The sequence below is a fragment of the Aulonocara sp. 'chitande type north' Nkhata Bay genome, linkage group LG9, assembly GCF_057382095.1.
Source record: "Aulonocara sp. 'chitande type north' Nkhata Bay isolate Kocher_YH1m ecotype deep benthic linkage group LG9, A_spYH_male_GT1.1, whole genome shotgun sequence".
NCBI classification, from domain to species: domain Eukaryota; kingdom Metazoa; phylum Chordata; class Actinopteri; order Cichliformes; family Cichlidae; genus Aulonocara; species Aulonocara sp. 'chitande type north' Nkhata Bay.
The window spans coordinates 7,355,201-7,368,198 of NC_141352.1; the positions used below are offsets into that span (position 1 = coordinate 7,355,201).

Genomic DNA, 12,998 nt, shown 5'->3' on the forward strand with positions numbered 1-12,998 from the left:
TTCAGCGGTTCAACAACTCAACGGTGGTCGGTCATCAGGAGTTGATGGGCTTCCTGCGGAATTTTACCAGGAATTCTGGTCGCTGCTAGGAGAGGACATTCATGAGGTTTTCACATTCTGTGTGACCACTGGGATCTTGCCAACAAGTTGCACGAGGGCAGTTTTGACTTTACTGCCAAAGAAAGGGGACCTGGGCTCGCTCAAACATTGGAGGCCTGTCTCTTTGCTTTGTACGGACTACAAGATTCTTGCAAAATGTCTTTCTAACAGGTTGAAGACCTGTATCGACATGATTGTTGATGTGGATCAAGCATACTGTGTCCCTGAAAGAACTATTATGGACAACTTGTTTTTAATTAGGACATTATTGATCTGGCTCAGAGACTTGGATGTGGGGTTTTTTATCTCTGGATCAAGAAAAAGCTTCTGATAGAGTTGATCACTGCTATTTGTTTAAAACTTTGGAAGCTTTTGGGTTTGGGAACATTTTCATTTCTTGGATCAAATTGTTGTACTCAAACACTGCTGTCATGTTAAAGGTGGGGGGAGGGTTAAGTCGGCCTGTTCCAGCTCAGAGGGGCATAGGGCAGGGATGCCCTCTTTCTGGTATGTTGTATACGCTGGCCATTGAACCCCTTTTACACCATCTTAGACAGGGACTCTCAGGTTTTACCTTTGACGAAGCAAGAAGCACAGTAAAATTGTCCGCTTATGCTGATGATGTTACGGTTTTTATAACCATATTAAAACACTCAGACTGACACTGGACTTATATGAGCAGGCATCCGCAAAGGTTAACTGGTCAAAGTGTGAAGGTTTCATGTTGGGAGGGTGGGTTGATAAAGAGGAGCCGGTGTTACCGGCAGAGTTACAGTGGAACAGGGAGGGACTGAAGTGTTTGGGAGTGTTTTTGGGAACTGATGCTTTTCAGGGGAAGAACTGGGAGGGTGTTGTTGAAAACATTACTGCCCGGTTGTCTCGATGGACTTGGGTCTGGCCACCATTGTCCTACAGGGGGAGGACTTTGGTTGTTAACAACTTGGCTGCTTCTGTACTCTGGCACCGTGCCACTGTTTTTGAACCTCCGGCCTCTCTTATCAAGGAGATACAAAAAAGACTGGTAAATTTCTTCTGGGGAGGGCTTCACTGGACCAGGTCTGCTGTGCTGTCTCTATCTGTGTCAGAGGGGGGTCAGAGTTTGATTGACCTTCACAGCCGTATCACAGCGTTTCGTCTTCAGACAGCACAACAGTATCTTTATCAAAAACAACAACCACCCTGGTTCAACACTGTATCTATGCTGCTTCACAGAATAAAGGACCTTGCATATGACAAGCACCTGTTTCTCATAGACCTGACTGGCATGGACCTTTTGCAGACCTCTGCTTTTTACCAGTCTGTTTTGACTGCTTGGAAGACCGAGAACAGTCTCTCTGTACTTTAAAAACAATTTGATGGTGATGTTGGTGAGGAGCCTCTTTTTTACAATCCCTTGATACCAAGTAGAAAGCTCAGCACTGCTAGTGTATAAATGCTGGTCTAACCAAGCTGGCAGGCCTGAGGACAGCAGGGCAGTGATGGATCTAAGAACAGGGAACCACTGTCTTTTCTGTCTAACTGAGGAAACACTGCAGCACCTGTGGCTTGGCTGTCCAAGGCTATCTGGCCTTTTTTCATCGCTGCAGCAGTGGCTTTGTGGCCTTGGAAGAGTCTCTTTATCCTGGGTCCGAGGTACTCTGCAGTGGAGCGTAGGAAGGTTTGCTTGATTAATTTTTTAATAGGTCATGCTAAGATGAGTATATGGCATTCAAGGAGGAACAAAATGAAGGGAACAGGATCTGTTCATTTAGAGATTATGTTTAAAGGGTTAGTAGGTGCACGTTTGAAAGTAGAATTTGTTTATAAGATGTTGTCCAACATTGAAGAGTTTGTCTCTATTTGGGGAATTAACCCTTTAAAGTCGGTCTGAGCGGGCACGCTCCATTTTGCGTAACTATTTTTAAATTCCGGTAGAACTGCAACCACGTAAGGTAGCGCAATAATTTTTCTTGCATATAAAACCGGAGGAGTTGTACTTACATCTTATGCCATCAGCTTGTCCTCGGTCACAGTTTCCTTCCACATATAGCTTTGCAAAAACTGCATCAAAAGCACTTGCAGCAACAAAAACATAATATTCCAGAAACACGCTTTGCCGATCCGATCAGCTGTTTGTAACACTTCCTATGCTGGAATAGACGTCAGCGCGAACTATTGCATGTCCGCCATTACCTGCCCGAAACCGAAAGTGACGTCATATTCGTGGAAATGTAGTTTTTTACCAACTTGGCCTTGTAAGACTGTACTGGTGTTTTTAAAAGTTATGTTTGACTTTATGACTCTCTGTGTCGTTTCTGGGATGCTTAGGACTCATATTGCACTGCTGGAAATAGTTTATTTTGGTGCACATTCTGTTTGTTTGCAAATTTGCTTTATAATATTTATTTTCGTTTTTTCTGCAGTATATAAAAATTGGTGCATTTCAAAAATAAAACTATGAAGACACTCAAAATAAATTTCCTGTGGTGGGAAACTATTTTGTGCAACTTTTTTGTATTTACAGTTTTGAGGGATAAGCCTCTTAAACTTCTCTAACTAGAAATATATGTTAAAAAAACAAAAACGATTTTCAATTTTTTTCTGGTTTATTGCACATTTTTGCAATTTATGTAATTTCTATGCACTTAATGCAGACATATTATTAAAATTTGGGCTATAATGGTTGTATTGATGTAAAGCAACTTGAAATGCTCCCAAAAATGGGACTACAGCATGTAAACATATAATATAAGCTCTGGCGGACTTGGTTCTATGGTAGGTCTTAAAGGGTTAATGCAGTTTTGTGTAAAATAACTGATGATAATTTAGTTCTGAATTTTTGAAAAAAGCCAAATGGAGTGTCTTCTGTTTCTGTCTTCATTTTTGTGTTTATTGTATTTGGGTGGGGTTGATGGTGGTCATTTATTGGACTGATGATTATCGGTTGGAAAAATCGCCCAACCTTAATGGTTAGTTGGTTAGTTACAAGGTAAGACAGGTTTATTTCATTGTGTTGTGTAGAGTGAGTAGGTTTAGCTAATTGGCCAGTTTGACTTTGAGCCATGGCGTCCCTCCCCAGTGAGGGTTCGCCTCCTGTGAACAGTGAACAGACAGAGGCAAGGACAGGTGAGGCTGAAGATCGAACTGCAGGTTCTTTGAACTTGTTTGAAGATGATTCCTCATCACAGTTTTCTGATATTGTTTCACAAGATGAGCATCAGCAATCCTACTCCTTACAAGACATAAACTCATTTTAAGATGGAAAATTTGGCGGACAGTCTATGGATTATTTTCCATATCTTGATGAGTTTATAAAATCAGTTCTAAAGATAAGGAGAGTGGTCAGCTATGAACAGTTGAGCACACTAAAGAGATTCTAAGTTGAGGATGAAGAAATTAGGGAAAACTCATTTAAAGGCACAGTAAAATGTTTGGAGCACAAAAGGTGGTGTTTTGGAAGGTTTCGCTGTTTTCACAGTGTTGCTGTAGATTAAGAAGTAGGCACCAAAAATGATGGATTTTCCTAAAGGATGAAGGAGGGACCTTCCGGAGTCGATGTAGTATTTCTGCAGCAGGTTCTCCCAGACGTAGCTAGAAATCCTTGTACAGACCTCACTTGGAGAAACACACCGTGGATCTTCGGTGGTGGGTGGTCCATGGGGCCATGGCCACAACCAGACATGTTGCACATATGGACCGAGTGTAGAGGGTAACTGTGCTTTTTGTCAAGCTGAGCACACCCTGCAACATTTGTGGGTTGGGTGTCCCAGGCTTGTTCTTCTCTTGCCATTACTGCAACAGTGGTTGGCTGGATATGGACAGGTGCTGGAGAATACAATGTTCATTTATGGTCCCAAAAACAGCAGCACAATGGAATCAGATTTATCTTTGCAGCTTTCTTACGGGTTGGGCAAAAAGGGGAATCTGGCTAACCTGCAGAAACAAAATGTAAAGGTCTACAAATTTAGAACTTATGTTCAAAGGTCTGGTGTCTGCATGTATTATGATAGAATTTACTTCTTATATAATGGTGACAGGTGTGGATCATTTTATTTCTGTTTGGTTGGAAACAAATGTCTTGTGTACAGTGTACAATGATTTGCTTGTTCTTGGTTTATGACAATTGTAAATGTTTTTGTTTTTGAGGGGTGTTCTTGTGAATATATGCAGTAATATTTTTATGTGCTACTTTATGTAACTGTTGACAGAGAACTCAAAGGTCTTCTTTCTCCTGACTCCTCTGTCCTGCCTCCTCCTCAGGAATGGCGGAGGTCGCAGTGGTGTGTTCTGCAGTATCAGTATCGTGTGTGAGATGTTGCGTCAGCAGCGCTGCGTCGACGTTTTTCACGCTGTAAAAACTTTGAGGAACAACAAGCCAAACATGGTCGACCTGCTGGTAACCACCAACCTTCATCACAGACACTGGCTCGCTTTAACTTCAATCATTATTATTTCTATTCTCCATTTCTTCTGTGGTTTAGCAAATTATTTTGTATTTGTATTTTATGACTAAAATGAAAAAAGGTTAATTTTACAGTAAATCAAAGAGGAACTTAACACTGAATCCATAACTGTATTTTTTAAGACTAAAATATAAAAACATTTTCTCAGTAATAATGATATATTATTATTATTATTCATAATTTTCTGTTATGTTTTATAATAATTATTGTATTCTATAAACATACACTACCGGTCAAAGGTTTTAGGACACGCCAATTTTTCCATTTTTTTATTGAAAGTTATGCAGTTTAATGTCTCACTGCAGTCTGACATGAAAGCATAGTACAAATACTGTATGCACCTAGTTGATCAGGGGTTCATCCTGCAGCAACATAATGACCCAAAACATAAGTCCAAGCTGTACCAGAACTACCTCAGGAAAACAGACCGTGATGGTGAACTTGAACACATGGAGTGTCCAGTGACCCGTAGTGGATACTGAGTTGTTTTTACATCATACTGTGTAATAAAAAGTGTTTCTTTTTTAAAAATGTGAATGAATGACATCTGATGTCTGTGTTTCCATAGGAACAGTATAAGTTCTGTTATGAAGTCGCTCTGGAGTACCTGAACTCTGCTTAGAGCCTCCTTCAACACAGAGGAGGAGGAGCAGAGAGACTACTGACTGAAGAGGAGGAGGAGGATGAAGGCATGTTTACACTGCCTGGTTTGAACTGTTGGATTCTGTGAGCGACGCTCAGCGTTCACCTCGTGTCACTTTGTGGTTTTTTTTACCCTTTTGTTGTTTCAATGAAACTGAAACGATAAAAACACCATCAGAGCGGGTCGCCTCACCTGTCAGCCATCCCCACCACCAGCACAGGAAGTCCTTACAGCCAGGATTCAAAACAGGATGTCCTTGCAGTCATGTTTTGTACAGGAATCTTTAACCGTGTCCGATTGCTGGTTGAAATCAGCTGACCTGTCAGGAAGAAGCTGCTGTCGGCGGAGAATCATTAACTCTCGCATAAACCATCTTACCTCTGAGATTGAAGGGACCCTAAAATCTGATTGACTTTCATTTGTGAATTCATGTCATGTCAAGAAGTGTGAACTTAATCATCCCTCTGGAAACAAGACTGGGAGGTGGCTGGATCACGCTGACCAAGGTAGCTAAGATGGTTTGACCCTGCAGAGGCCCAAGCCCAGGAGGCCAGAGGAAGTCACTCGGCCTGAATCTGAGTGCCATAGTCTGGCCAGTTATGATAAAACTTATTTAACCAAACAAACTTCACCAATTTGAATCTGCCAACTCTTCCCCCAAAGAGGCCCAAAATCAAACCAAATCTGGCAGACATCACAGAGCCAGAGTTGTCAGAACACGTGTCTGCCTTCACGCAGCCGAGAGTCTGCCGACATTCAGCTGAGTCTGCCAAAATTAGCAGAGTCTGCGGACACGCTTATTTATAAAGATGATGTGAGTCCTGGCAGCTGTCTGGTATGAAATGATCACAGCAAGTAATTAGTGATTAGTTCACCATTGGTCAAGTTGTGTACATCAGCAGTCCCCAACCTTTTTTGTGCCACGGACCGGTTCATGTCCGACAATATTTTCACGGACCGGTCTTTAAGGTGTTGCGGATAAATACAACAAAATAAAAACAGTACCGCTACCAAAAAAAAGAAGATTTATTCATAACACTCAGGAAAAGACCTAGGGAAACAGAGTTAACGATAAAAACGGTTTAAAAAACGATAAAAACCATAAAGTTCACACCCGAGCCTCAACTCTCACAGCCTGTTACCAAACGACCGGTCCGTGGCCCGGGGGTTGGGGACCGCTGGTGTACATGACATCAGAGCTCAGGCTTGTTATTGTGTTTAATTAAGCACAGTCATGATTAGAAGCTGAATGATGCCAACATTTGTTAATATATTTTTCTTTATTTATGTGTAGGGATGGGTATCGAAACCCGGTTCTGTTTCACTTCCTTGGAATTGTTTGCCATTTTTGCAAACGATTCCCTTATTGATTCCAGTCGCCCCAAATGACGTCACCACGTTGCGGAGCGTCATTTACCTGGCAGGAAACACGGCGGCTCAAACGCTCAAAAGTTTGGTTACACTTTTCAAGAATGGATGACAACAGTGCAACTTGCAATACTTGCAAAGCAGATATTTCATTTAAGGGAGGAAACACTACGAATATGCAAAAGCATTTGCTCACAAAACACGCGATGACCTTAAATGAATGTCGTGTTTTTAATTCCGCTCGACTCGTGAATCTCAACCCAGCAGCAGCGGTAACGTTTGCACGTCCTCTCCCGTTAATGCAGCAGGTAAATAATCAGCTAACAGTGCATATTATGTTAGCGCGATCTGCCTTATTACAAACCTGCCATTACTGTGCATTTAGTGACCGTGATGAGAGAGACAGAGTCTGGCTCAGATGCTGGCATTTCTCGCTGCAGTCTGCCGGCAGCGTCTCCTTTCAGGCCGGGATAGACGAATGTCACCGAGCAGAGACTCAGTTTGTGGTCAAAGGCTTGCACCCGTTTGCCACAGCAGATGATTTTCAGTAAGTGAATGTGTTTAATTGTAGGCAGGGACATTACTGGATATTCTTGTGTAATTGCTACAGAATAATTTATGTTATGCTTTGTTATTGCTACAGAAGAATATTTATTTTATTATTTTACATTTACAATGTTTTTCCTGGGCACCCTGTGACACCCTATTGAAGAGCCGTAGGCTGGATCTCTTAAGATCTCACTGTTGGGTTTGTAAGGCCATGTTACTCCTAAATTTCTGTCTTGTTCAAAGAGAAGATATAAAACAAAGTTCTGAGCTAATCGACCTTAGTGTTCTCCTTTTTTAAAAAGAATCGATAAGAGAATCGAATCGTTAAACAGAATCGAAAATGGAATCGGAATCGTGAAAATCTTATCAATACCCATCCCTATTTATGTGTATCATTTATTTATGTGTAAAAATGCCAACATGATTTTCACAGGTTTTAAATCAAAACACTTTCCTCTGATGAGTCTGACGTGAATCCATAATCTCTACAGAGCAGCATGTGGATGTGTTAGAAGAGCTTGGTTTAATCAGTTATAGAAATATGTGAGGAGGACACAGAGACGGCAGAGAGATACCAGGATATAGTGATCCCTGATACATCATGTCATCATGGACCATCAGTACGATCCAGTTTGAGAAGCTGGAACCAATAAACCAAATTAAGTTGATGAACTGGATCCTCAAATTAACCTCAACTCAAGGCCAATTGCTGTCCATTGTTCCAGAGCTCACTCACAGAGTTCATTGCTGAGAATGAAAAGATGATTTTTTTCACGTTTTCCACCTGAGGACTTGTGTATGATTCTGGTTGGTCTAACCTTCTTGGGTTTTTTTCCACTTAGATGTTTAAAGATGTTTAAAGACACATTGAGAGTCATCATCCGTTTTCTTCTCTGACGTTTAATCTCTGCTGCTTCAGATTTAAAAGTAACTGAACTGGAAGCATCGAAGCACATTGTCCTTCATCTGGTCCTTGACTCCCATCACTTTGTGGTTTTCAGTGTTTCTTTGTTGTGTCGTCACGCAGCAGGTGGGCGAGGCCAGCTGCTGGGTTGTTTCAGACTGTTAATAATGTACATAGAGCAGCGGGAGGCAGGAAGAAGAATATTTATTCCTTCATTTGTTCTTGGTGTCCATGCCATCCTCGTTCTCCTGAAGCACACAGAGAGAGACAATCATGGTGGACAATTTCAGCGTTTCGCCAACAGAATCACAGGTCGCGGTCTCAGCCCGGTCCTGTGGGTGTGGCTTCGCCTGAACCCTGTCGATGAATGGCTCTGGTGCTGAGGAGAACTTAATGAAAGCTTTTATTTATGTTGCTGATTCCAGAATATAACAAATAAAAACCTGTATACACTCTCCAGCCTGTGTCTGTCACCTCACTGAGCCAGCCAATCATACTTTGTGTTGGACGACGCACGTAAAGCACTTATAAATGTTTCAGTTGTTTCATTTTTCTTAAGAACAGTTCCCTGATTAAGGCAAGGCAAGGCAAGTTTATTTGTATAGCACAATTCAACAACAAGGTGATTCAAAGTGCTTTACAGAGACCTTAGAAACAAGAACAAATAAAAAGCATGATTTAAAATTGATTAAAACAAGCAAATAAACTAATTAACAAACAAACAAACAAACAAAACAGTATATAAAACAGTATGAACTAACAGTATAAAACAGAAATTGTAAAAAAACAAAAACAAATCAACAACGAAACTAACCAATAACCTAAGCTGGGTGAACTAAGATTAAAACATGAAAAACCCAGAGCACGGATACATAGAAAAACTTTGAAACACGACATGAACACACAGACTAAACGCACACAAGAGGTGATCAGGGGAAGTGGAGACACATGCAGAAACCGCAGATTAGAATGAACATAACAACGTCACAGAGTAAAATTAGAAGAGTAAAATCAAACACACTGAACACAGAAACACAAGACTTTCGAAATGAAACAGGAAATGTGGAGAGACAGATATGACAACACAAGCTTGACAATATGGAACACAAAGACCTAAAACACATGACAGACTGGAGACCCTAAATAAGAATAACACAAGAACTTATAATCACAAACATTACATAAGAAACTCAAAAATACAGAATACAATCAAAACGCTGGCTCAGAGACCCAGCCCCTGACAGGTATTCTGGATAGGTTTTGTGACCCACGGGTCTTTAGTTTCAAAGGCTGTCAGGGTTGAGATGATTGTGCCAGTCCAAGCCAAGAGTGGAACCCAGTACACGTACAGACTAAGTAAGGACAGGATCAGAAGTTCAGTTACAATCATCTAAAATCTGAATTTGGAGTAAAAACTGAGAATAACTATGCAAACAATTTGGGTACAAACCCAAAGTTCACAGTAAAACTGAAAGGTTCAGTAAAAGCTGGAGTCCTTTTCAAATATTTTCTGTAAAAATCAGTAACCCTCCCTGAATACTGAAGTGGCTATGACATGAAATGATGGTGTAGAATAAGACTTAAACTGAAAGAGAGCCTTTATTATGGCTGATGACATAAAGTTCAAACAAGGCAGAAGCACAGTGACTGAACTAAACTATAACTAAACTGGGAAACTGACACTGTGATAAACTATGAAGACTCAGAAAACTATGACTATGAATGTAAAGACTGGCTGTGAAAACACGGAGGGTGGGAACACAGACGACGCGATACAGACTGAATGAAACACAGAGACTAAATACACGTAAGGGATGATCAAGGGAAGTGGCCACGCATGGGAGCACAGCTGACACACATGAACCTAAAGACAGGACAGGAGAAGTGAAACTAAATACACTGACATTGGACACAGACTTTCAAAGTAAAACAGGAAACGTGGAGATTAGACATGACATGAACTTAACATAACCACACAGACATGACGCATGACAGGTAGACGCACGAACCAGGGAGACTGAGTACAGGCGGAGTTGACATAAACAACTAAGAAACAAAGGACTAAACAGCAACCTAGAAATTAACTAGATGAACTAAACTAGGGCACAAATGAATATACATTAAAAAAAACCTCAAACACTGGGTCACACGACCCAGGACCATGACAGATGTAGCCGGCTGAGGATGCCGACTTTGCAGTTTCCAAACCACATGGTCCGAACGCTCTATGGTGCCCCTGTAGAACATGGTGAGTGTGGGAGGAGGGAGGTTGGCCCGCTTCAGGTATCTCAGGAAGTGGGGGAGCTGCTGGGCCTTTTTGGTGATGGAGGTGGTGTTGGTGGTCCAGGTGAGGTCGTCTGAGATGTGAACTTGATGCTGTTAACAGTCTCTACCGTGGAACCGTGGATGCTGAGTGGTGTGTGAGTGGAGTGGTGTGAGTGGAGTGAGTCTTCCTGAAGTCGATGATTCTCCCTGGTTTTGTCCACATTCAGTGACAGGTTGTTCTCGCTGTACAAGAACACTTCTCCAACTCCAACCCCCGACGCATGTGGCAAGGACTCCAGACCATTACAGACCACAGGACCACCAAACCCTCCCCCGCATCCTCTGATGTCTCCTTCCTCAACGAGCTCAACAACTTTTATGCTCGTTTTGAGCGAGGGAACCCCACAACCACAACCAAAGCAGACATGACGCCAGACCACCAACCTCTGACTCTCTCCCCCACCGATGTAGGAGCAGTGCTGAGCAGGATCAATGTCCACAAGGCTGCAGGCCCTGATGGCATCCCCGGGCGTGTTCTCAGAGCGTGTTCTGGGGAGCTTGCAGGAGTGCTCACAGACATATTCAACCTGTCCTTGGCCCACGCTGTGGTACCGGCCTGCTTCAAATCCACCTCCATCGTCCCGATACCCAAAAACTCCAACCCATCTAGCCTCAATGACTACCGCCCAGTAGCACTCACTCCCATCATCACTAAGTGCTTAGAGCAGCTGGTCCTAGCACACTTCAAATCCTGTCTCCCCCCCACCCTGGACCCCCACCAATTCGCATACCGCCAGAACAGGAGCACAGAGGATGCAGTCTCCATCGCACCGCACTCTGTCCTCTCACACCTGGACAACAACAACACCTACGCCAGAATGCTGTTTATAGACTTCAGTTCAGCATTCAATACAATCCACCCCTCACAACTCATCAGGAAACTGACAGACCTGGGTATCAGTTCCCTCATCTGCAAATGGTTACTGGACTTCCTGACCAACCGCCCCCAACATGTCCGGCTGGATAACCACTGCTCATCTACCATCACAATGAACACCGGTGTACCACAAGGCTGTGTGATGAGCCCTTTCCTCTACTCCCTCTTCACCCACGACTGCAGACCTGCTGATGGTTCCAACACCATCATTAAGTTTGCAGATGACACCACGGTGATTGGCCTCATCAGTGACAACGATGAGGCCGCCTACAGGGAGGAGGTGGATCGTCTGGCTGAGTGGTGCGACACAAACAACCTGCTGCTTAACACCGAGAAGACCAAGGAGCTCATCGTGGACTACAGGAGGAATGCTGACCCACATCCACCCATCCACATTAAGGGGACGGCTGTGGAGCGTGTGAGCAGCTTCAAGTTCCTGGGAGTCCACATCTCCGAGGATCTCACCTGGACGACCAACTGCTCCAAGCTGGTCAAGAAGGCTCACCAGCGCCTCTTCTTCTTGAGGACTCTGAGGAAGAACCACCTGTCCTCAGACATCCTGGTGAACTTCTATCGCTGCACCATCGAGAGCATCCTGACCAACTGTATAACAGTCTGGTACGGGAACTGCTCTGCCTCGGACCGGAAGGCGTTGCAGAGGGTCGTGAAAACTGCCCAGCGCATCGCCGGAGCACCACTTCCTGCCATAAAAGACATCTACAGGAAGCGGTGTCTGAAAAGGGCTGGGAAAATCATCAAAGACCCCAGTCACCCATCACATGGACTCTTCACCCTCCTGCCCTCTGGGAGGCGCTACAGGAGCCTCCGGACTAAGACCACCAGGTACCGGAACAGCTTCTTCCCCACAGCTGTCAGACTCCTGAACTCTGCCTCCTGACATCTGACCCACGTTAACACATGGACTGAACATACACACACACACAATGGACAACTGTACCCTCAAACACACAATAATAACATGGACTGAACCAGCACTCACAACCACTAGCACTTTATATAGCCTCTGTAGAAACTATCTACACCCTCACTTATCTTAACTGCACTGTGTAAATAATCATTCTGTACATTCGATAATCTTTAATCCTACAACTGTTTACAACTTGCATAGTTCCCATTTCTGTAATATACTCACATATCTATATTATTGCTAATATATATTGTAATATATCTATATCACTAAAGGACTTCTGGATGGATGCAAACTGCATTTCGTTGCCCTGTACCTGTGCATGTGCAATGACAATAAAGTTGAATTCTAATTCTATTCTATTCTGTACCAGAACGCCAGCTGCTGAACCACATCTCTGTACGCTGACTCGTCGTTGCTGCTGATGAGTCCAACCACGGTTGTGTCGTTAGCGAACTTGATGATGTGGTTAGAGCTGTGTAGGGCGGTGTAGTTGTGTGTCAGGGGAGTGAACAACAGAGGGCTGAGAACACAGCCCAAGGAGCTCCTGTGCTCAGCCTGATGGTGCTGGAGATGTTGTAGCTGATCCAGATACCACCATGATACTCCCTGATGATTTAGTAGATTTCACACTACTGAACAAAAAGAACAAGAACAGGGGTTTTTATCTTAAACTCACATACAGTGCAGGAATATATTAATCGGTATTACAGTTATGTCAAAATCTACACAGATGCATCAAGGAATACAGCCAACCAAAGCGGGATAGCATTTATTGTTCCTGAATTTAAGGTAGGGAAAAGGATCAGTGACGAGTTAAGAGAAATTAAATAGCAGACAGAATGGCAAAGGAAGCTACAAAG

General features: G+C 43.0%; 1 protein-coding gene across 11 annotated transcripts in view; it reads left to right on the forward strand.

Annotated features, from left to right (window-relative positions):
• The window catches only part of LOC147321511 (receptor-type tyrosine-protein phosphatase mu-like), a 230,309-nt gene extending 221,790 nt beyond the window's left edge, over positions 1-8,519 (forward strand). For 7 of the 11 annotated variants that reach the window (XM_086305457.1, XM_086305458.1, XM_086305462.1 and 4 more), the window contains 2 exons: positions 4,339-4,474; positions 5,110-8,519. In XM_086305457.1, the coding sequence (XP_086161583.1) occupies positions 4,339-4,474; positions 5,110-5,163 (190 nt within the window). In that variant the 3' untranslated portion in view covers positions 5,164-8,519. The remainder of the gene's footprint in view (positions 1-4,338; positions 4,475-5,109) is intronic. The other 4 variants (XM_086305459.1, XM_086305466.1, XM_086305465.1 and 1 more) reach the window with 1 other exon arrangement.
• Positions 8,520-12,998: the final 4,479 nt, after the last annotated feature.